The sequence below is a fragment of the Trematomus bernacchii genome, unplaced genomic scaffold (assembly GCF_902827165.1).
Source record: "Trematomus bernacchii unplaced genomic scaffold, fTreBer1.1, whole genome shotgun sequence".
NCBI classification, from domain to species: domain Eukaryota; kingdom Metazoa; phylum Chordata; class Actinopteri; order Perciformes; family Nototheniidae; genus Trematomus; species Trematomus bernacchii.
In genome coordinates this window covers 1816009-1842810 of record NW_022987605.1, presented here as the reverse complement: position 1 = coordinate 1842810, position 26802 = coordinate 1816009, and the positions used below count along the sequence as shown (strand labels likewise).

At 40.6% G+C, this 26802-nt stretch overlaps 1 protein-coding gene across 2 annotated transcripts in view; it reads left to right on the top strand.

The window, feature by feature from the left end:
* The window catches only part of adam19a (ADAM metallopeptidase domain 19a), a 216697-nt gene that overhangs the window by 19505 nt on the left and 170390 nt on the right, over positions 1-26802 (top strand). For both annotated transcript variants that reach the window (XM_034130902.1, XM_034130901.1), the window contains exon 2: positions 12697-12776. In XM_034130902.1, the coding sequence (XP_033986793.1) occupies positions 12697-12776 (80 nt within the window). The remainder of the gene's footprint in view (positions 1-12696; positions 12777-26802) is intronic.

Here is a 26802-nt window from a genome sequence, read left to right as displayed (position 1 = left end):
GGCAAGCAGCAGCGACGTAGAGGTAGCTGCAGCAATAGCAGCAGCAAGCAATGCATAGAGAGATATCTATAGCAGGTTAAATAGAGCGGCATATTACGGAGACTCTGTTTGGTTGGTTGTAGAGTGGCAAGGGGCGTTATGTATGAATGGAGCATAAGTGCTCGAGTTGACTGCCTGAACTAGCTCGCAGGCTTCGCCCCATTTAAAAGAAAGTAAATGGACTTGGAATTACTTTTTCCAAAAAAAAGGAGACGTTTTTGACAGGATGTTTTGTAGGTTATCCACAATAACGAGGACAATGCTTTTTTAAAGAGATGTTGATCCTTCATTTTTCTTAAAACAAGTCATTTCTTCCACAAATGAGTTTCCGTAATCACCATTATATTGTGGTGGAGGCTGAGCGAGGCTCTCAGAGACAGATGTCTACAAACTTTGGCAATTTAAGTGGCTTGTGTAATTGGTAAAAACAGTGCTTCACTGCCAAACTTACTTTCAGTGTGACAGCAAGTCTTTCATGTGCTCCAGCCATGCTCAGTCACATTTAGTGTGGCGAGGCTGTCAGAGCACAGCAGTACAGCAGCTGCTCAATCAGAACCTTTCATGCTTCCTAAAACTAGATGTTACAGTGAACAACCAGGACTGTCCTGGTCCACTCTGTCAGCACAAAGCAATGATGGGAATGATGGCTTAGAATGCTTTCCAGTCTTACTTATTTGATTTACTTCATTTTCTAGCACTGCAGCAAATCACCTCTGCTTTTATCAAGTGCTTTACAAACACAAATCATTTTTGTTGAGGCCCAGATAACAAAGTCTTATCCATCTGAGTATTCACTAGCGTTAGCATGTCGCTGTAAATGAACTGTACAGTATTTAGCCTATTTATAGCCAAACCAATGCAATTTGGGCCTTTTGAAATATAAATTACTTCCAGCTTATTTTGTGTTCTCTTATCCTTGTTCACAATTAAGCTTCCAAGTAACATACAAAACCTGTATGTTTCAAATGATTTAGCATTTAGCATCTTAGTATTAGGTATAATCCCATGGATTTAATTCCCATTGAATACAAACGCCAGCCAGTGAGAACAGATGAAACAATGTGAAAGTCTAAGTATAGAAATAATGGCTTACTTATCAGAGCATTTCACTATTGTGGAGTTTTAACATTTACTTATGGTTCACTGAGGTGTTACTTTACTGAAGGTAGAGAAAAATGAGATGAAACCCTTTTGGCAATTAATAGATTCTACAATTAAGCAGCAAGACAGATGTGGCTTGCTGTGCAGAAGGGATGGAACATCTCTCGGCTGACCTTACTCACAGTAACATTGACGTATTCTCTATTTATTCATCCCTTTTTTTTTTTAACCAGAAGTCCCTTGAGATAAAAACTCTCGAGGGAGAACTGGCAAAGACAGCACACCAAAAAAAATATCAAACAAAGCATGTCAAAAACAGACAAGGGACAATTAAAAATAGCGCATTTTACAACAGAAAAGAGACAACAAATCAAAAAAATACAAGATCCAGTTTAGGAATAGCAATTGGAGTCTTAAATAACCCTGTTTTTTATATGCTGCTTTTTAAAAATATATTTCATTAACCACCTACTGTTACTTCTCTATAAGTCAAGTTTTATGTATTGCAATTACATTTGTATCATTATTACTCATAATTGATTCATAACCCTTGATATACATGTTGGCAGGCAGGGACAGTTGACCTTATGTAAGGGAAGAGAGTTTGTTTTTTCTTTTGGAATCTATATTTATTTCAAATAGTTCAGTGTGGAAAGAAACTGTGATGGACTGGGTATGCCACGCCAGTCCTGGTTCCACCTTAAAGCTGATACTATGCCTTTATGTTCACAGTATGCATCCCAGCCCAATAATCAAAAACGATGTCTTATAACCAGAGATGGGGTCGTTACTAAAAAAAAGTAATATATTACATATTACATATTACTTTAAAAAAAAGTAATATATTACACTACTTCGTTACTCTCTACATAAAGTAACTTGTTACTTTACTCGTTACTTTACTCGTTACTTTACTCGCAGGGCCGGCCCGCCCCTCCCAGCAGGCAGATCACGCAGACTGCTAAAGTTTCAAATGTTCTCTTTAGTTCAGTTTCCATTGTCGCATAAGACTGATCCAGATAGCTCTGACCATGGCTGTCCTCTGTCTCCTGCTATCTGTATTTTGCGCAGTATATCTCTGAACGATGCGATGGTGATTCCACTGTGCAAATGGGCAACATTTTCTCTACTATGAAGGATGCTACAAGCCTGTCCATCTCTGCTTTGGTTACCGGTCCTCCAAATTCTAATTTGTGCCGCTTCGGAGTCGGCGGCGGCACAAATTAGATGGTCTCGTTTAGTGTAACGCGTTACTTTGTAACGCGTTACACCCAACTCTGCTTATAACTCAATTTTTTTGTTGTTGCTGGGGATCCTGTCAGTAACAGAATTTGAAAAAAGGCTGACTGACAATATGTAGTATAAGCTGTTCTCATAATAATAACATCATTTGACAAAGTATGGTTACTGTGGGGGAAACTTCTGTAGCAATGGAGAGTCAGGACTCAAAGAGACACGAGGAGAGCAGGAACTTTGATGGCAAACACTGATGGTTTATTTGGAGTTACGGCCGGAGAATTGACAAGACAGGTGGTGTGTCACGAGTTGAAACAGCGGTTGCCAAACCAATTCTGAAGAACTCTTTCTGTAGCTCGAGGTTTTAACTAGTTCGAAGTGTAATAATCAACATTCTTCATCAGTGAGACTAAACAAATATGGACCCTGAATCTAACTAGAGCTCTCGTCCATAGAAAAGAATGTGCGCCAGGGAACCTACGTCCCTGAACAGTAAACTACCTCATGGCGGCTTGTGCTCTGTCATAAACTGGCAACAACAATGCGCCCAAGCTGCTCCTCCTTAAGAGAGATAGCAGCAATACCCAAGGCCGTAGAACTATGCCATGGGAAAAGAGACAGTAAAGAGAGAAAACGATGAACTGGGTCGAAGGTTGAATACCTAAGCAAATGATTCCCTAACAGTTACCAAGAGACAGCATGTACTGAGCAGGACTTTTTCCTAATCAAAACTAATATTGTATGTTCTCTTAGACCCCATTTACACGGGAATGAAACGGCTTGTATCTGCATAGTTTCTCTTGCGTATAGCCCTTTCATTTACATGAGGCCGTAACAAAACGATAGAAACGGACCCCGCAAACGATAACGGGTCCCAAGGTGGATAGATCTGCAAACGAAACGCTCTGGGGGGTCAAACGGCTCCGTGTAATCGCCTCTATACGATCATTTCCCGATAGATGAAGCCATAGCCCCGCCTCTCCCCACCTCTGCTGCTCACTGCTGTAGCATGGTCAGTAGCTACTGTCAGTAGCTACTGGCTACTGACAGTAGCTACTGTCAGTAGCTACTGACAGTAGCTACTGGCTACTGCTACTGACCATGCTACAGATGTTAGTACAACATCTACAGCTCCTCTACCACAACCATCAGCAACAAGTGGACATGGAGAATTACATGAACTACATGTTGCTAAATCCACCGCGGGGCATAAACAGAAGGGCAACCATGGCAACCATGCTCCGGGGTCTTCTTTGCTGCTTTTGGTGTATTTTGTGGCGGCAGCAGCGCCACATACAGGCCTGGCATATGTACTACAGCGTTTCCAGCGGGTCAAGCGGTCTCGTGTGAACAGACACGTTAAATGAATCGAATGCGTGTGAACTGAAGACTTTTTTGAAAAAGCATACGGTGCGTAAACGCAAACGTTCCTGTGTAAAGGCAGCCTTAGTTAAACAAACTGCTGTTCCTTAATTAAAGCCAACATATCTTTAGCATTTCTCCTCTGCAGTTGTTTTTTTATTGTATGTTTTTAATTAACTTATATATATACTGCCATACTCTCACAAGCTAACATGGTGTGATAATATCAGCCTTTTGATTAGTGCATTAGTCAGTCTTTAACATTGATATATTGGTTATTATGATATTGATTATGTAGTACGAGTCCAATTCCCAAAACAGTAAATCGTATAATCCCCTTACTGCAACTCAATGGCATCTTTCAATATTTTTGTGGAACATCATCAAAATCCCCTCTCTCTTCCCGCCTCCCCTCAAACCTTTCCCAATTCAGAATTGGGAACTTGTTTGAAATGTTGTATTATCCAAAACTCTTGAAGAAGGTCAATTTATTGCGGTGATGCGCTAAATGTTTGGAGGTGAGAAAATATGATTTCTCTCACAAGCTCTTTATTTTCATTCTCCACATAATGACTTCTGGTACTTTGAAGTAGATAGTAAGAAATAGTGATAGCTAGTAGGACTGCACGATATTGGAAAAAACTGACATTGCGATTTCCCCCCCCCCTGCGATATATATTGCGATATGAAAACATACAGGAATTGAAGAAAAGACAGTTTTTTTCCCTGCAAACCATTCTTTCTTGAACTTTAATGCTATACAATTGGTATCTTTTTAACTATATTTAACCGGATGAAGGATTTTAGTCACGGACGTCTTGATCTTAAGTTATCAGAGCAACATACTGAGCTAGCTCGGTTAGCAGCGCTTAACTGCCCTGGAGAAACACATGAAACTACTTTATTCAGTGTTTTTACCTTTAATCACAGGGTCCGTTTGCTTTGGAGATTTTATTGTGACTGGTGGTTTGCTGTGCATGCAGAGCCTGCATGTCACTCACTCAAGTACCCCTGACATGAGAGCTGTGCAAGTTTTCCTTTTGTAGCAAGCAGAAAAATAATTGTGACATGACGTGTTTGAGTTTTTTTTTTTTTAATCGCACGTCCTGCGATGTGAATATCGCGCATGCGCATATCGCGATTATCGTCACGACACGATATATCGTGCAGCCCTAATAGCTAGTTAAAAAAGAGAATTGCAACATTTCCAGAAACGCCACCAAAATGAGTGCTTCATAGAACAATTAGACTTAAGTAGACATTAGGATGATAAAGCAATAACTTAACATTTACTTCACCCCTCTGTGTGATATCAGAATGAGTACACAATAAAATAACAAGACATTCCCTCCTACTCAGTGTAGATTGCATCATGTTGTACAATTTGTCAGAGCCCTGTGGTTTGGTCAGTATTGAATTGAAACTGACTTCAGAGCATTCTCCACAATAAATGTGGATTTTAAATCTAGCAAAGGGGGCTATGAGATGCTCAGCTCCACCTCTCAACTCTTTTCCATTGTGATATTCTCAGTTTATGAATCACAACTTCGTCTTATATAAAGGCTGAAAACTTGGTGTATTGAGTATAACACCTTCTTTAACATAAATGGATTTTCTTCTGACCCAGGGGTGGTCGTCGTGTAAGACATGCCAAATCATCATTCTACGTGGAAGTCAGAGCGCCATCAAACGTTGAGACTACTTGGTGCTCGGCAGCCTCCGTCTTCGCATACTATAAACTATTCAGCAGAACTGTAACAGGAAACAAGACTCAGAAGAACGGCTGAGGACAAGACATGAAAGGAAGCACTTAAAAGATCATTGACCAAAGAGAGCTACCTGTCGGTGAACCGAGGCCCATTTGTTGGCGTTGGAGTAAGATGGTGCATCCAATGAGCAAATGGGATATAGTTCAGGTTCTTTGGTAGAGAAACGACTACTCTTATCCCTTTTTTGCCTTACTTTATCCTCTTCCATCCAACCATCCAACCATCCATCTGCTGCCTTATTCTGGGAAACATCAGTTTACCCACTAAACAAGTACAGTACCACCTGACAGAAACATTCACACAGACTGTCACACAAAGCGATTTTACAATTGAAAAGCTTCAAAAGAGACTCTGGAAGTGTTGCAAGCCAGGAGAAGTGAAGCAAGGAACAGCCGTGATTTGTTGACTCAGAGGTTGGGTTTCGCATCTGCCTGGTGTTTATTAAGCGCCCCAAAGCCTCGCAGAGCCACAGTCAATCATTCAGCAGGAGCGGCCTGATGGAGAGCCTCATCCCCTCCAACCTCTAATGCCTCTGCTGAAGCTATTAGGCAGCCTTAATGTTTTCTGCAGAGAGGATGCCATAATGACAGACTCAAGACCAACGTGTCACTCGTTGATTTTTGGCAGTAAATGAATATGGAATACAGATGTTAATATTTTCTGGGCCACATCCTGGGCACTACCACAAACTCTCTCCTGACCCTAGTTGAGGAAGGAGCTAAAGTGATATTTGAAATGTTCTGAAAATCAGACATGTTCAAGAATATGTGAGTGTGTGAATTGTTGCACGGTTTAAAATTGAATCTCCATGCACAGTCAGTAGGTCTTGGCCAGATAGCAGGACGAAAGGAGAGACAAGCACCGGAGAGTCAGGCAACAGGACACAGGAGTTCTTCAAAGAAACTGGGTGTTGTATTTACTCCAAAAAAATAAAATAAACATAATAAATCAAGAATCTCTAATAACTAGGACCATAAAAGAGGTCAACAGAAAATACCTCAACAAAATATAACAGCAACTAAACAGGTAACTCAACAAACCAACCTCCCACAATAACAAATAACAATAATCCAAACCGAAAACAAGGGGTAGTAATTCAGTTTAACAGAATACAACAAGATACTGACAAAACCCTAATCCCCCCTTTGACATGGACGTATGTGGTTTGTCCCAATTTGTCCCAACTAAATAATTTCAGGTTACAAGCAAATAAAGAGTTTACAATTCAAACCAAATGTGTGGTGTTAATTGTTGGCATGTTTCACTGCAACTGATATGGAGCAAAACTACTGAAGGGGAGGTTCATTGTAATTGTTTTACCCTGTGTGGCTCTGGCCATCACAGTCCTGTATCTACTTTATACTGGAGATATGAAACTTCTAAAAGCTACCGAAAGAATAGATTGTCACTTTTTCTCAATGTCGTCACATCATGGTTGAAGACGGGCACCAACCCTGGTCTATGCTATTATCTTCGTCTGCCTCCTGATGTGTGGATGCAGTTGAAATACAAATGAGCACAGCATGCCACACCAACAAGTCTAGTGCCGTGCCAGAGGGAAGAAAAAGATTGACATCGACATTCCAAGCAACCGCAAACTTCTTTCTATTCCACTCTGCTCAACTCATTATTTTGCTCGCCCCTTTTATGAAATCCTCAAATGTCATAGAAATGTTTCCGCGACCCTGTTTGTTGTAAATCCAGGCCAAGTGCTGTTGACATTTTATGGATTCCTTTCAGTGTTATCTGCGATTTATAGTGACCTTTGCTTAGGGGGTAAAGCATTTGATCTTCCCTAACCTAAAGACACAAGCTATATCAGCATTTGATATAATAGACAAATTCACCTTGGGTTAGTTTTTTGATGTCGTACACATACCACAGCTGATTCTACGGCTTTATTAATGCTTTTGTGGGGGTGTTATTTAGCTATGCAGATTGCACTAAACACAAGACACACTTGACAATGAGAGAGCTTAATGGATTAATGTACCAACAGAAAGTGACAAGTGCCTTTCATGGCCCAGTGGGAGTGCAATGCTTTTAAGGAGCATATGTGACAAGAACATGGCAGAGGCCTGCTGGAAACAATTGATAATGCAGTGAGATGGACTTACTCTGGGCTCTTAGCCCAGTTAGAGGCTCTCTTACAGGGTGAATGGCTAAGAGAACAGTCTTGGACCATAAGGAGTTTTTGTATGACTGTAACCATTGATACTAAGTTGTGGAATTGCCGACATATTCGTTCAATATGGGGCGACTGTTGCTGCGAGGGAGTGGAGTCGTCTTTCAATCAGAAGGTTGTGAGTTTGATCCCAGCCCTGTGCAGTCAACATGTTGGTGTATCGTGAGCAAGATACTTAACCGCGAGTTGCTTCCAATGACATGGACAACGTTGTGTGAATGTGTTGTATGAATGGTGACTTACGTGAGTAAAATGGCAAATTGCCCTGTATGAATGACGTGTGAATGGGTGAATGTGACTAAAGAGTGGATAAAGTGCTACATAAGTACAGTCCATTTACCATTACTCCGACTTGATAAGCATAATGCAGCATAATATCCAATATGTATAGTCAGGATTTTGTATAGCTTTTGTCACATGGCTAAAATAAGTTATCAAAATCGGTTCCCTTGGTGACTGTACTCACAGAACAAAATAGATGGTTGATTTGCTCTCTGCAGTCGTGTCTTTAGTTTTTTGTCAGGGAGATACATTCACCCTGTAATAAGTATAAGTATAGAAACCAAGTCGAATTTGTCAAATGTATTGAACTGGTGATCACAGTTTGAACAGTTGACAGCTATAGGCCTACAGCTTTCATGCTTAAAACATAACTTGGTTTTTAAATTAAAGAGGGATCATACACGAACAACATAACGGGTTAGGGTAACATAACCCTATTACAACAGAGATCAACAACCTATAACAGGGCCTATGCACAGAATGCAGCTATTCAATAATCATTCTTGTTTAACCTCTTAAGGACGATGGTCCCCCCAGTGGACCCCCCCCCAACGTTTTTTTTCGAGACTGTGTCTCAGGGCTCCTTAACATTTATGAAACTATTAATGTGTAGCACCAGATTAACGGGAAGAATCTCAGCTAACTGAAGATATGAACCATTTTTACCAAAACAAAACACAAGGGTAATACCAAGCCTCTGAATTAGCACTAAGCGAAAAAATGCTAACGCACTTTAGCACAGAACTCAAGATAAAGATACCCTTATTACTTCTCGTAGCTGCACATACAATATATCCGATTAAAACTGAGACTCCACAGATTATATAGGTATAGTATCATCACTGAGCGATCCGAACTCGCGACAGGGGAAGCAAACACAGACATCACAACACGTACCTTTACGGAGCTTTTACGGGAGATCGTCTCACCGTAGCTGTCAATCTGATCAAAAGACGTGTTCAATGGCATTAAAACGAGAAAAAACGCGGCTGAATTGTTGATCCATAGGTTAATAATGTATCTGTAGCTTTGAAAAAATTATTTATAATCCATAATTCCATTTTTATGTAAAAATCGGAGAGAAAAAGTTAGCTGCTAATGGTAGCCAACAGAGTGTATGCAGCTTCCGGTTTTGGCCACGCGCCACTCTCACTCCTTATTTGTTAATGTGTTGGTGTGTGTAGAACTTTCCCTCGATTCCATTGGCTCTAGCGGTTATAAAGAGATTTCATTCATCAAAATCGACCAAGGGGGGCCAGAGATATGGAAAATCCACCCAAATTTAGCTAAACCTCTCTAAAAAGGTACTTATTATATGTTGTACTTTGGATTCCTAAAGCTTTTAGTCTACCATACCATCATCCAAGGGTAGTTTTCACTATAAGTAAAAAATAATCTTTGGACGGACACTATAATTTACAGTTTTTTACTATGTTCAATCTGAATTTTCTTTAAAATAAAAAACATCTATATTGATTCTGACTTTTCTACATCCAACTCACAGGTTTATCATTACTTTGAGAACAAAGATTATTAATTTAACCCTTTTAGAAGGGAAGATATGGTCATTTGTTCTGGGAATGTCATTTTCGAGCCTGAGACCTGAAAAACAGGCTCAGGGTGGAACAGGTTAAGAATATGAGCATGTCTACTCAGGGGAGAGGCGGGTGCGGAGGCGATTCACAATCAGGCCAGCTGTAGAGAAGACCCTCTCAGCTGGAATTTGGGCATAAGATGAGGTTTGAGTCTGCGTGATCTGCGAGTAGGGAGGGGCAGCAGTAGGGATGGGTACCGAGCCCCGGTATTAAACGGGCCCCGGAGCTGAATTATTAAAGACCGTGGTACCGCTAAGCTCCGACTTTATCGGTCTTTTTATCGGTACTGGAGACATGTAAAAAATATATGTCATATGTATTATTGCTACACAAACATTATATTGCAGTTTTAGTGTCGCCAACTCCGTTTCTAATATGCAATAAGACTACAATATGCGTCTATGATTATTTTTTGTATTTTCGATCTTTCCAATCCAGACGAGAGATCTCTCTCTCCCCCGTCTGTGTGCGAGGGGGCGGGGCAGTTTACACACACGCAGCTGCTACATGCAGCAACACACACACACACACGGAGGAGATGGCGGAGAGAACGCGCTCCGAGGTGTGGTTAAACTTTACCCATCTCGATGTGGACAATGCTCGTTACCAAAAGTGCAATAAGAGTTTAGCATGTAAGGGCGGTAACACGAGCAATTTGTCTAAACATTTAGCAAAAGTGCACCACCTTCAGACGGAGAAATGCACCGGGTTCGACTGTCTTTCTTGTAGCTCTGTAGCCCCGTCCACGAGTAACGTTTCCACGTCAGGTATTATGTATGCTAGCAGCAACACACGGAGCTAACTCAATTATACAAACATGGGTTAATGATTAGAGGTAACTGAGTTATTTATTTTGTTAAAGTTTCAGCTATTCTGTTTACAATTCTGTCATCAGATTATTTAATACCATTTGTTAAAACATTGTTGTTTCTTTTGAAATATTATGTATTTAATTTAAATAAAAAGCAATGTTAGTTTTGTTCACAATTTGTTTAGTTAGTTTACCTTATTCTTTTATCCAAAAGAACCGATAAGAGTACCGTTAAAAGACCGGACCGATAAGCAGTATCGATAAAAGTAGTAGTACCGTTAAAACCTTAACGATACCCATCCCTAGGCAGCAGCCATATCATTAGCTAGAACTAGCTCGATCTGATGGATTTGGACATAAACGTGAGTGCAGCTCTGCCCGCTGTGAGGGACCGGTGAGCGGAGCAAAACACACCTTTAGACCTAACACACTTAGCTATGGCACTGTCGTATACATTGAATTATACCATTTGATAATATGTAATCAACTCCCAAAAAAAAAAAAAAAAAAAAGAATTACAATAAAAATATTCATAACTCATATTCTCATATTCGAATACTTGAATAATTTAGAATATTCGATTAATCGTTCCCATCCCTAGTGGATACCAACAATGTAATGGTTTGGGACAGGATTGGAGCTAAAAAACTTGATTTGGACATCCCTATTTGTAAGCAACGTAATACTAAGGACCAAAACCACAATGTTTTGGACATTGCTTTCTGCAAACAAGAGAGGGAGAAGATACTAAAAGGTTTGGTAAAATATTTGATTCTTACCTTAACAAATTGAAGTATTTTACTAACGTCGAAGTCAATCATCAAAAACTAAAATAATAGTGTCATCTGTCTCTGATTAAACTTCGTAAACAGACTACGGTACCTTTGGTTCCATCATATTTTCTTCCATCATGTTTGTGACACTCCCACCATATCTCTCAGCTACCTGATAGCCTGAGCTACATTTAACCATTAGTGTCATTCAGAGTGAAGATCATCTCCATGTTGCTTTGTTTGGCTTCTCATTACCTGCTATGGGAGGGTTGATTGTGGCAGGAAAAAGTAGGGGATGGGAAGATGTTTTGTTCCGTGGAGGGACAATTAAGACATACAATACATATGCTGCTGTCCTCCTGCTGTTGGCTTGATTACCATTGCTGTAGTCTTTAGCAGATTATTGATTCTCTTTATTGACTATGGGAACGTGAACTCAACAGATGGTTCTTGTCATTTCCCAGGCATTTGTTTTTGGCTCATGGTTTAAAAGCCTTCTGTGTTATTCATTTGGTAAACATTGAAAGGGAGATCATAACAAAGCCTTGTCTTCGTTTATCTTCGCTCTGTGTGTTTGATTCAGATGCTTGATAAACCGCAGACTGAGGTCTTTGTAAGTCCATTACAATGTTATTGTATCTGGTTCTGTCTTCCAGATGATATCAGCTAAAGGTTCCCTAGAGTAGCAATGAAAGTACCAAGCACTTCTGTCTGTTCATTGCTATTTTGCTCAAATAAAATGGTTCCAATGCTATCCGGGATAGAAAGGATAGCTGGCCTGTGCCGACGCGTATGAATCACTCCCTTTCAAATTCACCATCCCGAGAAGCAATTTTGTCAATTTGAAGTGGGCTCATGATTCATCTGGGCTAATCTAGTCATCCTGTTGAGACCCTTGCTCAGTGAAAATGGGAGCTATTATTCCACAGAACTGCATTGGTGCATTAACTTAAATCAAGCCAGTAGGACAAATGCTAAAATAGAACATAAGAACATTATAGTATTCCAATGATTGTGGCATATTTATTTTCAGTTTTAAGTGATCTTATATGAAAAAAGATTGTTGGTGAAAGGCCTTTGCGTAGGCGTGAGAAAAAGTTAATATGTGAAGAACTCCAATATACTCCAAGCATTCTTCAGAACACAGAACACTACGAGTTCTCTGATATAATATGGTTGAGCTGAAATATAGAATAATGGAGATAGTAAAGCAGTTTCACCGATTATCCACTTACAACTCTGTAAAAAGCAAGAGGCATTCACAATTGTTTTCTACAACAGCCTATTCCTGGTTTAACCTTGACAAGAGATATAGTGATGAAATCAACATCAAAATCATGTATGTTCTTGAGGCTATGCTATTTATGTTTGTCATTATTTACTTAGTTTTATTTGTTTGAAGGCTTTTTGTGTGTACTGTCAGCAATGGTTGTTTTTCTTGACATAACGGCATACTTCTCTGATTAATTATGAAGTGAATGGACAATGTGATCAATAGCAGTCATAAATCCTATTAATCTCCCTCCTGTTTTTTGTGCTGCAGGGCTGCGGGGGGGAAGGACGGCGACGGCACAGTGGCTCTCACAAAGCCGGAGCAAAAGGGAGGCTGGAACCTCGACACAGGTCAGATATCTCATCAACCTTTTCTCTGATCTTTGTTTTCCTCACACCGTCCTGCTAAATCATAAGCAACTTAAGACCACAACTGGCTGGCCCTGGGTCAGTGGTTTAACGGTTTATGATTGCACCAATCTATCTGCCTGGTAACGGGTAAAAGTCTGCTAGAGGCCTCAAGAGCTCGCAGTGCTTATTTCATCTTACAAGATTAAAGTGTTGTACAGAGCCATAAAACACAAAGATGTTCCCTATGCTAGAGCCTCAACGGTTTTGGTAAATAAAATTAGGGCTGCTCTCGACTAAAGATTTCTCTAGTTGACTAAAAGTATTCAATTCAGGCGATTAGGCGACTAAAATGTGTCGACTAATACTTTTTTCCGCTAACTAACGTTTAATCGACTAGTGTTAAAATAAAATGTTTTGAAAATTCCATAATTGCACCTTCCACAAAATGAAAACCCATACTCAGATTTGTTTAAATATGTGGTAAGAAAATGAAAGAATTATACAGGAAAAATATATTATCACACCTTGCATATTTGATCAGCACAAACTACACCAAGGTCCTTCTTTTTTTATTTTATGTAACACACCTGAGTCATTGTCTGGTTTTATGGATGAGTGTTAGACGTCTGTTCTTGTGGTCGTGGTTGTGTCCTGAGGGGATGCTTGTTACTGTGATGTTAATATTGATATGGAGGCTTTTTACCGCCCTCATACACAGCCCACAGACTACCTCGTCATCCTCAACCTCCTGACTGGTCCACATCTAGCTTCTGGTGCTCTCACACACACACACACACACACACACACACACACACACACACACACACACACACACACACACACACACACACACACACACACACACACACACACACACACACACACAACACACACACACACACACACACACACACACACACACACACACACACACACACACACACACACACACACACACACAGGTTGGAGGATAAGCACATTTAGGACTATGTGCCCTTTCAAAAAATGATGAGGCGGAAATTAGTTCCTCACCAGTGGTGCACCAGCAGTTGAAAGTACTGACAGATTTAACTTAGCACAGCATATTCTAAAAAAGATTAACAACAGGACACATACAATATAAGGTTAGTTTGTAGAACTGTTCTGATACGGTTCTTTACAGATTGAGTGCAGGAGCAGCTTGGAAATGATATCATTTGAATAACATGGCATAGTTGCTTCCGCATGGGAATGTAGTGCAATCAGTGCTCTGGTGGACAATTGAAACTCATTCCAATTAACTGTAATGACCTCTAATGGCCTTTCTTTACTTAACTTATTCTTTCTCATCTCCCTACATATACACCAACACCAATATATGTTATGTAACAAGCTGTTATCATCTGATAGAAAATGGTCTGGGTAAATTGTCATTGGGGTCCATTTACAGCTAACATACATGAAGCAAGTTGTATTCATAAAGATAATTGTCTTCAATGAGACCATTATACTTGCTCACAAAAAAAGGCAACTGATTTGGAAATATTCACAACCTAATATACTAATATAAGAGAAAATAACCAATCTACTTGCTTGCACTCCTGTAACTAATAGCTAGCGCTACTACATGCTAGAAAATGACATGTTCTTATCAAATGTTTACCGTATTGTAGTTAAGGTAGGGGAGAGTTGGGTAAGATGAGCCCATTTTTACATATGTTGTCCTTTAGGTGAGGAAAAATGAAATGGAAGTCAAATGACAACAACAACCTTTACTTCAGGATGTGTTCTGTCAATCAAAAATGAAAATAATACTAATAATAATAATACATTTGATTTATATAGGGCTTTTCCTGGCGCTCAAAGCGCTTTACAAGCAAGTAAAGAAGCAACAAATAAATAAAAAAATAAATAAAAAAATGCATCTAACAAAGGGGCATGCAAATATGACTTCTCCAAAAAATTGTGTTTTTTCTAATAGAAAGGCAATACCAATATCAGTGTTAAGGGTTAGATAATACGATAAGTAACATTGGACATTTCTATTTTTTTTCAATGTTCTGGGCCACCAGAGCCTTTGTTGTAGAGACAGAATTTAAACTTAATTAGATATTTTGATTAAGATATCTTAATATGGTTATAGAAGAACTATGAGCAAGAGACGTTCTCAGTGGAACACATCTCATTTGAAAAATACATGTGTCAGATTACCCAGGGGAACAATCTATGTGATGGTGACAATTTTCCAATGATATGTCAGCCAGTATATTGGTAGATGAAGCGGCAATAGACTTATATTAACTGATGGATAATCCTGAGCAATTGACCGATTAGGCTTCACTAATCAGCTCAGCCAGGTGTAAGCCTATACTTACATTTACACTGCTTAAAACCCATCAGTTACAAAGGGGTCAGGTGTAGAAGAATTTGCAACATTAAGATTACAGAACAGGTTCCACTCCTTTCTTCTTCAAATTACTGTACAAAGAACTCTCTGAAGTTTCTTCTACCTCGTTGTTTAAATTCTTTCAAGCATTTGTAGAAGGTGTGCAGATGAGCAACTATGGTCTGGTAATGTTCTGAGGGTTGGACAGCTTGTTACATCAGTGATATCCGTGATTGTTGATGTTGACATGAAATATGAATTAGTTGGATTTACCCAGCCATGCCTGGGAACATGGCTGAATGCCTCGCTGTACAGATGTCCCTGCTTGGACTGATGGTTGCCTTGGCAAGACAGGAAAACATGGTGATGGGTTTGAAGGCAGTGAGAGGAAAAGAGTGACTGCAGGCACATATTGAGAGTTGTATCGAGGGCCTCTTTTTCAAGAAGAGTTAAAACACATGACAGATAGTAGGACCTGACTTTCATTTTAATTTCAATGACAAAACAGTTCCTTAAAATGTCATAGTTGATTATATATTATTGAGTTATAGTTAATAGATACAAATCAAGGTCAATGTGAAATCCTTCAAATTTACAGTAGGACAACATTTTTTTCAAAAACTGGTGTGGCTTCTAAGACCACTATAGTTCATAAATAGTTCTGTCTGAAGCAAAGTTGAACAAAGGAAGGAAAGTGAAATGACTGAAGCTAAGGTTTTAGGCACCAAATGATGGCAACACGTCAGGCATTTTCAGTTCATACTCATCTTCTTGTAGATGATTCACTGACGGACTCAGGCCAGCTCTCCGGTAATTGATGGTGATCACAGGAGGCGTCTGACTGCCTCTTGTGCATCTTAATGCTCACGATAATGGGAAAGAGGAGACCTGCTGAGAAACGTAACTACACAGAATGATTCAGACCCAGAGTGCCGCTGCTAATCGGCATGCTAACGAGTGAATATTGATGCCCAACCGACTGGTGACAGCATTAGACAAGGGTATGCCACCAGCTCAGGAGAGATCAGTGGAGTTAGAAAGCAATTAAAAAGCTAGGTATAGTATTAAATTACATTTTTGACATATATTTAAGACTTCGCCTCTACATGACAGGAATGTCTTTGGCATTTCTTTAACCTGTTCCACCCTGAGCCTGTTTTTCAGGTCTCAGGCTCGAAAATGACATTCCCAGAACAAATGACCATATCTTCCCTTCTAAAAGGGTTAAATTAATAATATTTGCTCTCAAAGTAATGATAAACCTGTGAGTTGGATGTAGAAAAGTCAGAATCAATATAGATGTTTTTTATTTTAAAGAAAATTCAGATTGAACATAGTAAAAAACTGTAAATTATCGTCCAAAAATTATTTTTTATTTATAGTGAAAACTACCCTTGGATGATGGGTTAGTAGACTAAAAGCTTTAGGAATCCAAAGTACAACATATAATAAGTACCCTGTATCAAGATTGATGCAAAACAAGTGAAATTTGACTTTTTTAGAGAGATTTAGCAAAAAAAAACCCACTTCTGGGGTGATTTGGGTGGATTTTCCATATCTCTGGCCCCCCTTGCTCGATTTTGATGAATGAAATCTCTTTATAACCGCTAGAGCCAATGGAATCGAGGGAAAGTTCTACACACACCAACACATTAACAAATAAGGAGTGAGAGTGACGCGTGGCCAAAACCGGAAGCTGCATACACTCTGTTGGCTACCATTAGCAGCTAACTTTTTCTCTCCGATTTTTACATAAAAATGGAATTATGGATTATAAATAATTTTTTCAAAGCTACAGATACATTATTAACCTATGGATCAACAATTCAGCCGCGTTTTTTCTCGTTTTAATGCCATTGAACACGTCTTTTGATCAGATTGACAGCTACGGTGAGACGATCTCCTGTAAAAGCTCCGTAAAGGTACGTGTTGTGATGTCTGTGTTTGCTTCCCCTGTCGTGAGTTCGGATCGCTCAGTGATGATACTATACCTATATAATCTGTGGAGTCTCAGCTTTAATCGGATATATTGTATGTGCAGCTACGAGAAGTAATAAGGGTATCTTTATCTTGAGTTCCGTGCTAAAGTGCGTTAGCATTTTTTCGCTTAGTGCTAATTCAGAGGCTTGGTATTACCCTTGTGTTTTGTTTTGGTAAAAATGGTTCATATCTTCAGTTAGCTGAGATTCTTCCCGTTAATCTGGTGCTACACATTAATAGTTTCATAAATGTTAAGAAGCCCTGAGACACAGTCTCGAAAAAAAACGTTGGGGGGGGTCCACTGGGGGGACCGTCGTCCTTAAGAGGTTAATAGCATCATGTTCAACCATCCTCAAACTGGTAGCATTGTCAACACTTGATATAATCTTTTTTTTCTGCAATCTGCTTTGAAGAGTGACTTAGATTAAAACTGTATGTCTTGAAACAGGTTATAGTCCATGCACTGGGTATTTAGAGCAATGTAGAGAAGCACTGAATGTCTCTAATGTCCACAGTCAAAGGTGAGGTGAAAATATTTACCTTTCAAATCTCTTCTTTATATCTCTATGTTTAGTTGTCTTGATACATGAATCTTACACATGATGATTACAATGCTCAAGCTAGCTCGATCTAGAAACTCATACTTCACTTCCTGGATCATATTTCATCATCTATCCGGAATCTGAAACAATAGTAACCTTTTAATGCAGGCAATCTTTTGGTCTAAACTAGCTGTGGTTTAGGGATGCCAGAAACTGACCATGATCAAATTCGAAAATCAGACAGCCCTGGCGAATATTAATCGATTATTCGCCGCCCCCCCCCCCCCCCCCCCCCCCCCCCCCCCCGCGGGAGGGAAAAATAAAAAGTATTTTCGCAGAGCTTGCATTTTACTTAATTTGCACTTGTCAGTTCGAAGTAGTTCCACGAGGAACTCTTCTTTGAACGTGCCACTTTGTTCCTCTTTAGTTGTGTTGTTCTCACTGTTCTGTATATCGCCAATAAATCAATCGCACGTGTGACGGAGAGGGGGGGCGGGGTCGGTGTGTAGCAGGCTGCAGCAGGCAGCAGCAGTCTGCACTCTGCGCTGGCTTCCTCCAAGTTTACAGTAAAACAAACTGGTGGTGCGACCAATGGCCATTTACAATTATTAATACTATTACTATTATTAGCATTAGTCTATATTTTGGTTGAAACTAAGCCAGGAAAAAAAAAGAAAAACATAAATAATAATAAAAATATATATAAATAAAATCGAATTTTAAAAATAATTTTCGATTATGGAGACTGTAACGAATATTCGAAAAATCGAATAATCGCTGGCATCCCTACTGTGGTTGTCTGTATGCTGTAAGTTTAGCCCATGTCCAAGCTTTAGGAGCCATGGTGCGTCTGAGTATATCTGGCCTGTAATTGTCATTGCTCAAGGAGGACTTGACAAATATGGCTACATGGAGGACATAACCCCGAGCCACTAGCCGGGGAATGATTTTAATTGCATGTCCAGAAAGAAGATCATCAAAAAGGTGTGATAGTCATTACATGGACATCTGTTAGGGTGGCATTCAACTTCTTTCATACTCTCACCTTTTTCATACTTTCACCTTCTTTCATACTTTCACTTTCTTTCATTTTTGTTCATACACAAGACAAGGTTCCTCAGTGTCAGAGGCTTCATCTGTCACCATTTGTTGTTGTAGCTCTCTGCTCTGTCTTATGTCCTTCAATTATTTGTTGTGAGTTCAAAGACTCATCGTGGCCTCTGTTCTTCTGCCCTTCGTTTTTAAATCTGTGAGTCCTGTCAGAGCTCTCGGTATCTTCCACCAACCCCACATCTGTACCTGCTGTCTCCCTGGTGATTAGATTATCTCTCACCTAGCGAGCGCACTAGAGACAATGACAATGACATTCACCCTGGCAAGATTAGGGGGCGCAACTCCTGGTGCAGACGCTGTGTGGACGGGGGTCCGTCTACAGTAGCCTTTATGCAAAGGAGCTTTAGCATGCACCTCACACAGTCACATTGATGATACACACAGAATCACTGATATGCCTATAGAACAGTTTCCCATAGAGAGGGGACAGAGTTTCTGTGTGCGCATTTATTCTATATTTAAAAGTTTCTACAAACGTTTATTTGACGCATTGTGCTCTTTCAGTGTCGTTATTATTCTAGTTATATGTAACCCTACAAGCAGAAGAAATGCATTTAGAATATTTATGTTTTTGGTCACAATTTTTCACAGTACACTTTACTGTCAAGCCAAATTGATGTTTGCCTCATACAAAATAAAATACATTTGAAGACATTAATCCTGAATAGGTGGCTGTAAAATGAAGCTGCTGTTTTTGGCAATGTGTCCTGTATGATATACTGGTTCTCCCCCCAGCCCCGTTTTGTAGATTCAGACCCCGTTTACACAGAAACGAAAACGAACAGAATTCGATATCAAAAAGGTTTTCCGTCCACACGCAATCGGCTCAATAAACGTGTCCGTCCACACGAGACCGCTCGACCCGCTGGAGACGCTGTAGTACATATGCCGGGCCTGTAAGTGGCGCTGTACTTCCGCCATAAAATACGCCAAAAGCAGCGAAGAAGACCTCCCGAGCATGGTTGCCATGGTTGCCTGGTTGCCCTTCTGTTTATTCTCCACGGTGGATTTAGCAACATGTGCTCCTGCTGTAAAAGGCAGGTGCACCGTACCCACTGCCACTAACTCTGAGCCTGGCTCCCGAGCAGGACGTTCTCCCCGGTAGTCCACCAGCAGATGAAGAACACCCACTTCTCCGCCTCTTCCAAGGGACGAGGGAACCGTGCTGCAGAGTTTCCGTTCAACATGTGCGTTAAAGTTCAAATCTTCCGGAACAAAATTAGAAAAATGCCGGTCAAAGGTCTTCTTTGTTATTTATTGAGCTTTAAAACAAATTAATAACGACTCTATATAATAATATAAGAATAATACACAGAGCCTCTCTTTTCCTCCCCCCTCTTCTGACAACCCGTCAGTCTCATGCAGCTGGCTGATCCAGTAATGAGTGACCCGACAGTAAAAATAAACATATTTATAACTAGTTTAGGTAGTTTGAGAGGTAATTAAAATAGCTAAGTGTGATGATCTAACTTGAAGTGTGTGTTTTGCTCCGCTCACCACTCCATCACAGCGGGCGGAGCTGCAGGTGATCATGCAGAGCTGCGTGTCTCCGTCAGCAGCAGCTGATCGGATCTCTGATCTCTCCTGTCCGATTAGACTTCGCTCGCGTTTATGTCCATATAGATCAAATCTAGCTAGTTCTAGCTAATGATATGACTGCCTGCGTGTCAAAGGACACCTAAACAATAAGCAACATTTTGACCGGAGAGATTTAGATTTGCCGGTCTTCAGCATATTTTACCGGTCATAGTCCGGTAATTACCGGCTAACGGAAACTCTGCTGGGTGCACTGTCCTGCGAGATACCGGGACCTGGCTCGAAACACTCGGAACACTGTAGTTGTTGTTGGCGAAACACATCAGCAATGACGGGGGTGAGCAAGAGAGGTGGGGAGAGGCGGGGCTATGGCGTATCGGGCGTACACATGGAGCCGTTTGACCCCCCAGAGCGTTCCGTCCGCAGATCTACCCACCATGGGACCCGTTATCGTTTGAGGGCTCCGTTTCCGCGGTTCCGTTACTGCCTCGTGTGAACGAACCGTCCATACGATAGAGAACTGTAGCGGATAACACCCGTTCCGTCTCCGTGTAAACGGGGCCTCAGTTTCTTGCGAAAACACAAGCTACATTAAAAGGGCCCTATTTTGCTTTTAAGGTTATAGGTTTTGTCCATGTATAGGCTAAAATCTCTGTGTTCCCTCATCTCTAAACAGTTAACCAATCACAACAGAGCCGACCAGCTAACCAATCAGAGCAGACTGGGTTTCAGGCAGTATGAGACAAATAAAGAGCTTTTTGAACATTAAGGCATGGAGACATGTCCCAGTTGAGACACTAAATACTGATATGAACCTGAAAGTTAGCAGAATATGTGGTTGTTTTGAGTTATATAATAACAATTGCTTTGAATATTAAGAAAATGTTGTGCTTGACTTAAAAACATTTTTTTAGCAAATAAACTCTGACTAATTTGCTCATTATTAAAAAATATGTTTCTTTGGTAACTACAACATTGGGTTAAGGTTAGGGGAAGATTGCAATCATATTTTGTTGCTGTTAAACTGTAATAATGAAGGACTCAAAATCAGGACATTTACAAGTCTGTCCACAACCCCCAACCACCACTCTTTAACTTTCTTCTGTAGTTAAATAGCTCTTTGCTTACAGCATTAGATTTCAATCTGAAAATGGTACCTCATGAAGAGGGACATTATCTGTACATATCATTTTGGATCTTTTTCTTAAAAATGTTGCCCGGATGGCTGTTTTATTTATAGTTTAATAGTTATTTAATAGTAATCTACTGGGATAAATGTTGCCCATTTATTCATACTTCTCCCTGTTCAGCTCCCTCTTAAATAGCTCAGAGATTAGATTTCCTGCCCTGTATGTACACTGTTTGGTATCTCCATTCCTTTTTATGAAATGAAAATGATGAAATAAGTGTGGAATGACTTGTGGTGGTGGTTTATCTTGGAAGCATCTCTTCCTGACTCCTCATTATGCTATTTACCCTTATTTAGAAAATGTTTCTGAATATGGAATCTAAACATGCCTTGCTTACCAAATCACGTAATGGAGTCTTGCAGAACTATGCATCTTTTGTGACTGAGGGCTTCAGACATTCTCCATAACCCAGTCACAAGTGCTTTATTTCTTTTTTTAAGAAATGGTTATTTTTCTCTTGCGCAAATTGTTGTGTTTTATAAGATCTCCTTCAATCATTCCGTTGTTTGGAACACTGACTTGCGTTCAGATGATGGTGAAGAATAACTAATCAGTCCATCAATCCAGCCATCTTTCCAGGCTCCAGGTCAAAGATGAGGGTGAGGATGAAGATGGAGCGGCAAATCAAGATATTTGCCTTCGAGCTCAGCTCCCTCTTCTGTACAAGCTTGCATCAGCAGTCACAGTCTCTCAAGCTGCTGTTTAGCAACCATGATTTAGAATAAATGATCCTGATTTCTCCACTTTACAGTAAAAATTGGGGCTGCAATGATGGATTTGTACTCTTTTATCTCTAGCAAGTTATAGCAACAGCCATATTTTCATCCTCCATTGCGATTATTAGCAGAATCAGAACATTATGTGTGTCCCACTGCAAAGGGGACAGTAAAGATAAGTAAACCATTCAAAAATTAAGAAATATATAAAAAATGTACACATGCCATATGATTGCATTGGGTTAATTTAAGGTAGGGCCAATTATTTGCTGTTGAATTATATTTTGCTTGAGACCATTTTTTACCTGTTGGTAGGTCAGACTTGCCAACACAGGGGTCTTAGGCAAAAACATGATCAACCAGCAAATAGTATGGCATCCTTAAAATGTTGCTGATTGCTTGAAATGAATTATTTGGTCATTTTGTTCTGAATATGGCTGTGAAGTATAAATAATAATTCTTGTTAATCAAAGCATTTGTGAAGAAAAAGATCAAACACAGTAGTTTGCTGTTGGCATGCATACAATGCTGCTCTACAGAATCAGCAGAAAGGTTTCCTTTCAACCTTTCATTTTCCTTCCTTAGCTGTGTTCTCCTGTAAACGGGTGCTACTGGAGGGAATAGGTGCTGCTGTAACACTGGACTGACATCCCAGAGTTCCTTGCACTTTGAACCTGACCAGACTGACAGTCACTGCTGCCTCAGGCACTACTTCCCCAAGATGCTTGTGAAGTTGAGCAGGGATGAGAGAAAATGGGAGGATTTGTTCCAGAATGATTGATTTCCTCTTCAACATGATTTCTGTTGAGTTCTTTATCTTTATTCTTTCCGTCAAATAGCTGCCAATTCTTCATTCAGGCTACAAAGAAAGAGTGGCAGTTGTTTGTTTTTGTCAGCAGAATTCAATGTGCCTATCTATGTGCAAACGTTCTATAGTGAAAACAATAGCAGGCTTGTATCAACATGTAGACAGGACAAAATGACATGTTTGCATTGTTGTCAGAGCTGTCACATTGTCCCACGCCGTCTCCGACAGGAAGGAGCTGCCCTGAAGTCTATTCACTGATTCTCTCTTCCTTTGTGTACATCTGCCGTTTGTACGCTCCTCTGCTTTTCTGCTTTTTGTGTGTTGAGTGAAGTCAGCAATAAGCTGCTACCTGTATTCCTGCCAAGCCCACCTTCACACTGCTGTTGACCAGGGTTTGGGTGTCACTTCATAGCAATACATTGGAATTGATAGTGTTGAATATGTTTGAATTTTAGAAAATTAGAAAAATCATAATTGCACAACGTTTTCTTTCATGGTAGTAAAGCCTCTGCAATTGTATACATACAAGGGCATATGTACAAGGGCTGTAGCCAGGGCAGGATTATAAATACATTTAGTGTTTCAAAAGGTTACAAAGGCACTTTAACTTTGACACATTTTTTACATTTGTTGTCTTTTTGCTTTTGTGGACCACACACGTTGTGCACAATTATGTGAGTATTTTGACCATATCATAATTTGTATGCATATTTTCCAACTCCAAGCTGAACTTTAATGCATATTAGATTTAAGCATATCAGGTGATGTGTATTTGTGTAATGAGGGAGGGTGTGGCCTAAGGAGATCATCAACACCCTACATCAAGATGTGCATAATTATTAGGCAGCTTCTTTTCCTCAGGCACAATGGGCCAAAAAAGAGATTTAACTGACTCTGAAAAGTCAAACATTTAAAAAAAGGCTTCCAGAGGGATGCAGCACTCTTGAAATGGCTAAATATATTGGGGCGTGATCACAGAACGATCAAACGTTTTGTTGCTAATAGTCAACAGGGTGGCAAGAAACGTGTTGAGCAAAAAGACACCAAAGATCTGAGAAGAATCGAACGTGAAGCTACCAGGAAGCCATTATCCTCCAGTGCGGTCATATTCCAGAACTGTGACCTACCTGGAGGGCCAGAAGAACCAGGTGTTCAGAGACATGGCCAAGGTGAGGAAGGCTGAAACCACCACTGAACAAGACACATGAGTTCAAACGTCAAGAATGGGCCCACAAGGTTTTCTGGACTGATTAGATGAGAGTGACTCTTGACGGACCAGATGGATGGGCCCGTGGCTGGATCAGTACCGGGCCCAGAACTCCACTTCAACTCAGTGACAGCAAGGTGGAGGTGGGGTTCTGGTATGGGCTGGTATTATTAAAGATGAGCTAGTTGGATCTTTTCAGGTTTAAGATGGACTCAAAATCAACCCCCAAAGTTACTGCCAGTTTTTAGAAGACACTTTCTTCCATCAGTGGTACAAGAAAAAGTCTGCATCATTCAGGAAGACCATGATTTTATGAAGGACAATGCTCCATCATATGCATCGAAATACTCCACTGTGTGGTTAACGAGTAAGGGCCTTAAAGAGGAACGAATAATGACATGGCCCCCTTCCTCACCTGACCTTAACCCCTTCCTCACCTGACCTAACCCCTTCCTCACCTGACCTTAACCCTTCCTCACCTGACCTAACCCCTTCCTCATCTGACCTAACCCTTCCTCACCTGACCTTAACCCTTCCTCACCTGACCTTAACCCTTCCTCACCTGACCTAACCCCTTCCTCACCTGACCTAACCCTTCCTCACCTGACCTTAACCCTTCCTCACCTGACCTTAACCCTTCCTCACCTGACCTAGCCCCTTCCTCACCTGACCTTAACCCTTCCTCACCTGACCTAAACCCTTCCTCACCTGACCTTAACCCTTCCTCACCTGACCTTAACCCTTCCTCACCTGACCTTAACCCTTCCTCACCTGACCTAACCCCTTCCTCACCTGACCTGAACCCTTCCTCACCTGACCTAAACCCTTCCTCACCTGACCTGAACCCTTCCTCACCTGACCTGAACCCTTCCTCACCTGACCTGAACCCTTCCTCACCTGACCTAAACCCTTCCTCACCTGACCTGAACCCTTCCTCACCTGACCTGAACCCTTCCTCACCTGACCTGAACCCTTCCTCACCTGACCTAAACCCTTCTTCACCTGACCTGAACCCTTCCTCACCTGACCTCAACCCTATTGAGAACATGTGGGCCCTTCTTAAAGGGAGATTTACGGTGAAGGAAACTCCTCTCTGAACAGAGTCTGGGAGGCTGTGGTTGATGGTCAACAGATCCAGAAACTGACAGACTCCATGAATAGAAGGCTTGTAACTGTCATTGAAAAGAAGGGTGGCTATATTGGTATCTGGTCTTTTTTTTAATGTAAGAAATGTTTATTTGTACATTTTGAATTGTTTGTGTATTATTCTCACTTTAACAGATGCGAATAAACAAGTGAGATGTGAACATTTTCGTTTTTTCTTAAGTTGCCCAATAATTGTGCACATATAGATATTCTCCTAAGAACGCCAAGTGTGGGAGAGAAACTCCCTCTGGAGGGAACACAGGGATTTTAGCCTTTGCAGACCATTCTGCGAGAAATCAGCTGAGCTGCTCCCTGCACACAGATGTGTGTGTGAGGAAGTCCGTGGATTGGTCAATTTGGACCAATCAGCGGGGGCTTAACGTAACGGCTCCGCGGACGTAATGTAACGGCTCCACGGATTGGTTCATTTCGTTCCGGGTACGGCTTGACATCATGCCGTACCCGGAAGAATCAAGTGGACAATGACGTATCTCCAACGAGGCGTTTTGGGGAGGTATTTTCTGTGTTAGAGTTTTACTCGCTACAGGGTGTACTTTGAGGGTTTTGACTCTGCACACCGTTTACATAAAAACCTTCATAACACACAAGGGGACGGGTAATAACCGGAAAAGCATGACACCTCTCCTTTAACACTTACTTGAACTGAAAAACCTGTTTTATGGACACAGATAGAAATTTAACAAATATTACAAACACATTTAAATTAAGTCACTGAGTGCACCCGCAAGGTAGGTGTGAAAGTGTCCTCTCTACCGCCTCTCTCCCACTCTCTCTCAGTATCATCCAATGTCAGGCTGCAGGGTCAGGAGTGTGAGAACAGCAGGATGTGTGTGTCCACTGTTTACTCTGTGAAAGTGTGTGTTTTCTTCTTTTTTTTTTACTCAGAATTCAGACATTGTCCCAGACTTTGCATGATAGAAGCCAAACTAATTGAAACCGTTGTTTCTGCTTACAAATCCAAGCTGTCAGTCTTAATTTGAAACGTTGCAGCACAATAATGTAGGCTGTGTGGGGGCGGAAGAGCACTGGAAAATATTCAGGGGGTGGATTTACATTTCTAGAAAAAAGAGAAAAAGTCTGCTGCACTTCAAAGCGCCAGATTGTGTTATACACATCTGAATTCATTTTCTGCTCATGTCAGGGAGAGCAGACTATTGTTTGAGTTTCAAAAGGCTTAACATTTTAAAGAACTTTCATCAACAATGGCTGGGTAGACGTCGTAAAAACTCCTGCATTTTTCTTTCAGCACAACCTGTTTCCTGCTTTGATTGAAAAGCATAGCAGATAATTGATTATTTTGTATGTTCACGCTGTATGAACGTATCCAATATTGCTTGAGGAAATGTCAAGATTTTATGACCGTCCTATAATGAATACTTGTGCAGCTGCAGCTCTGCAGTAA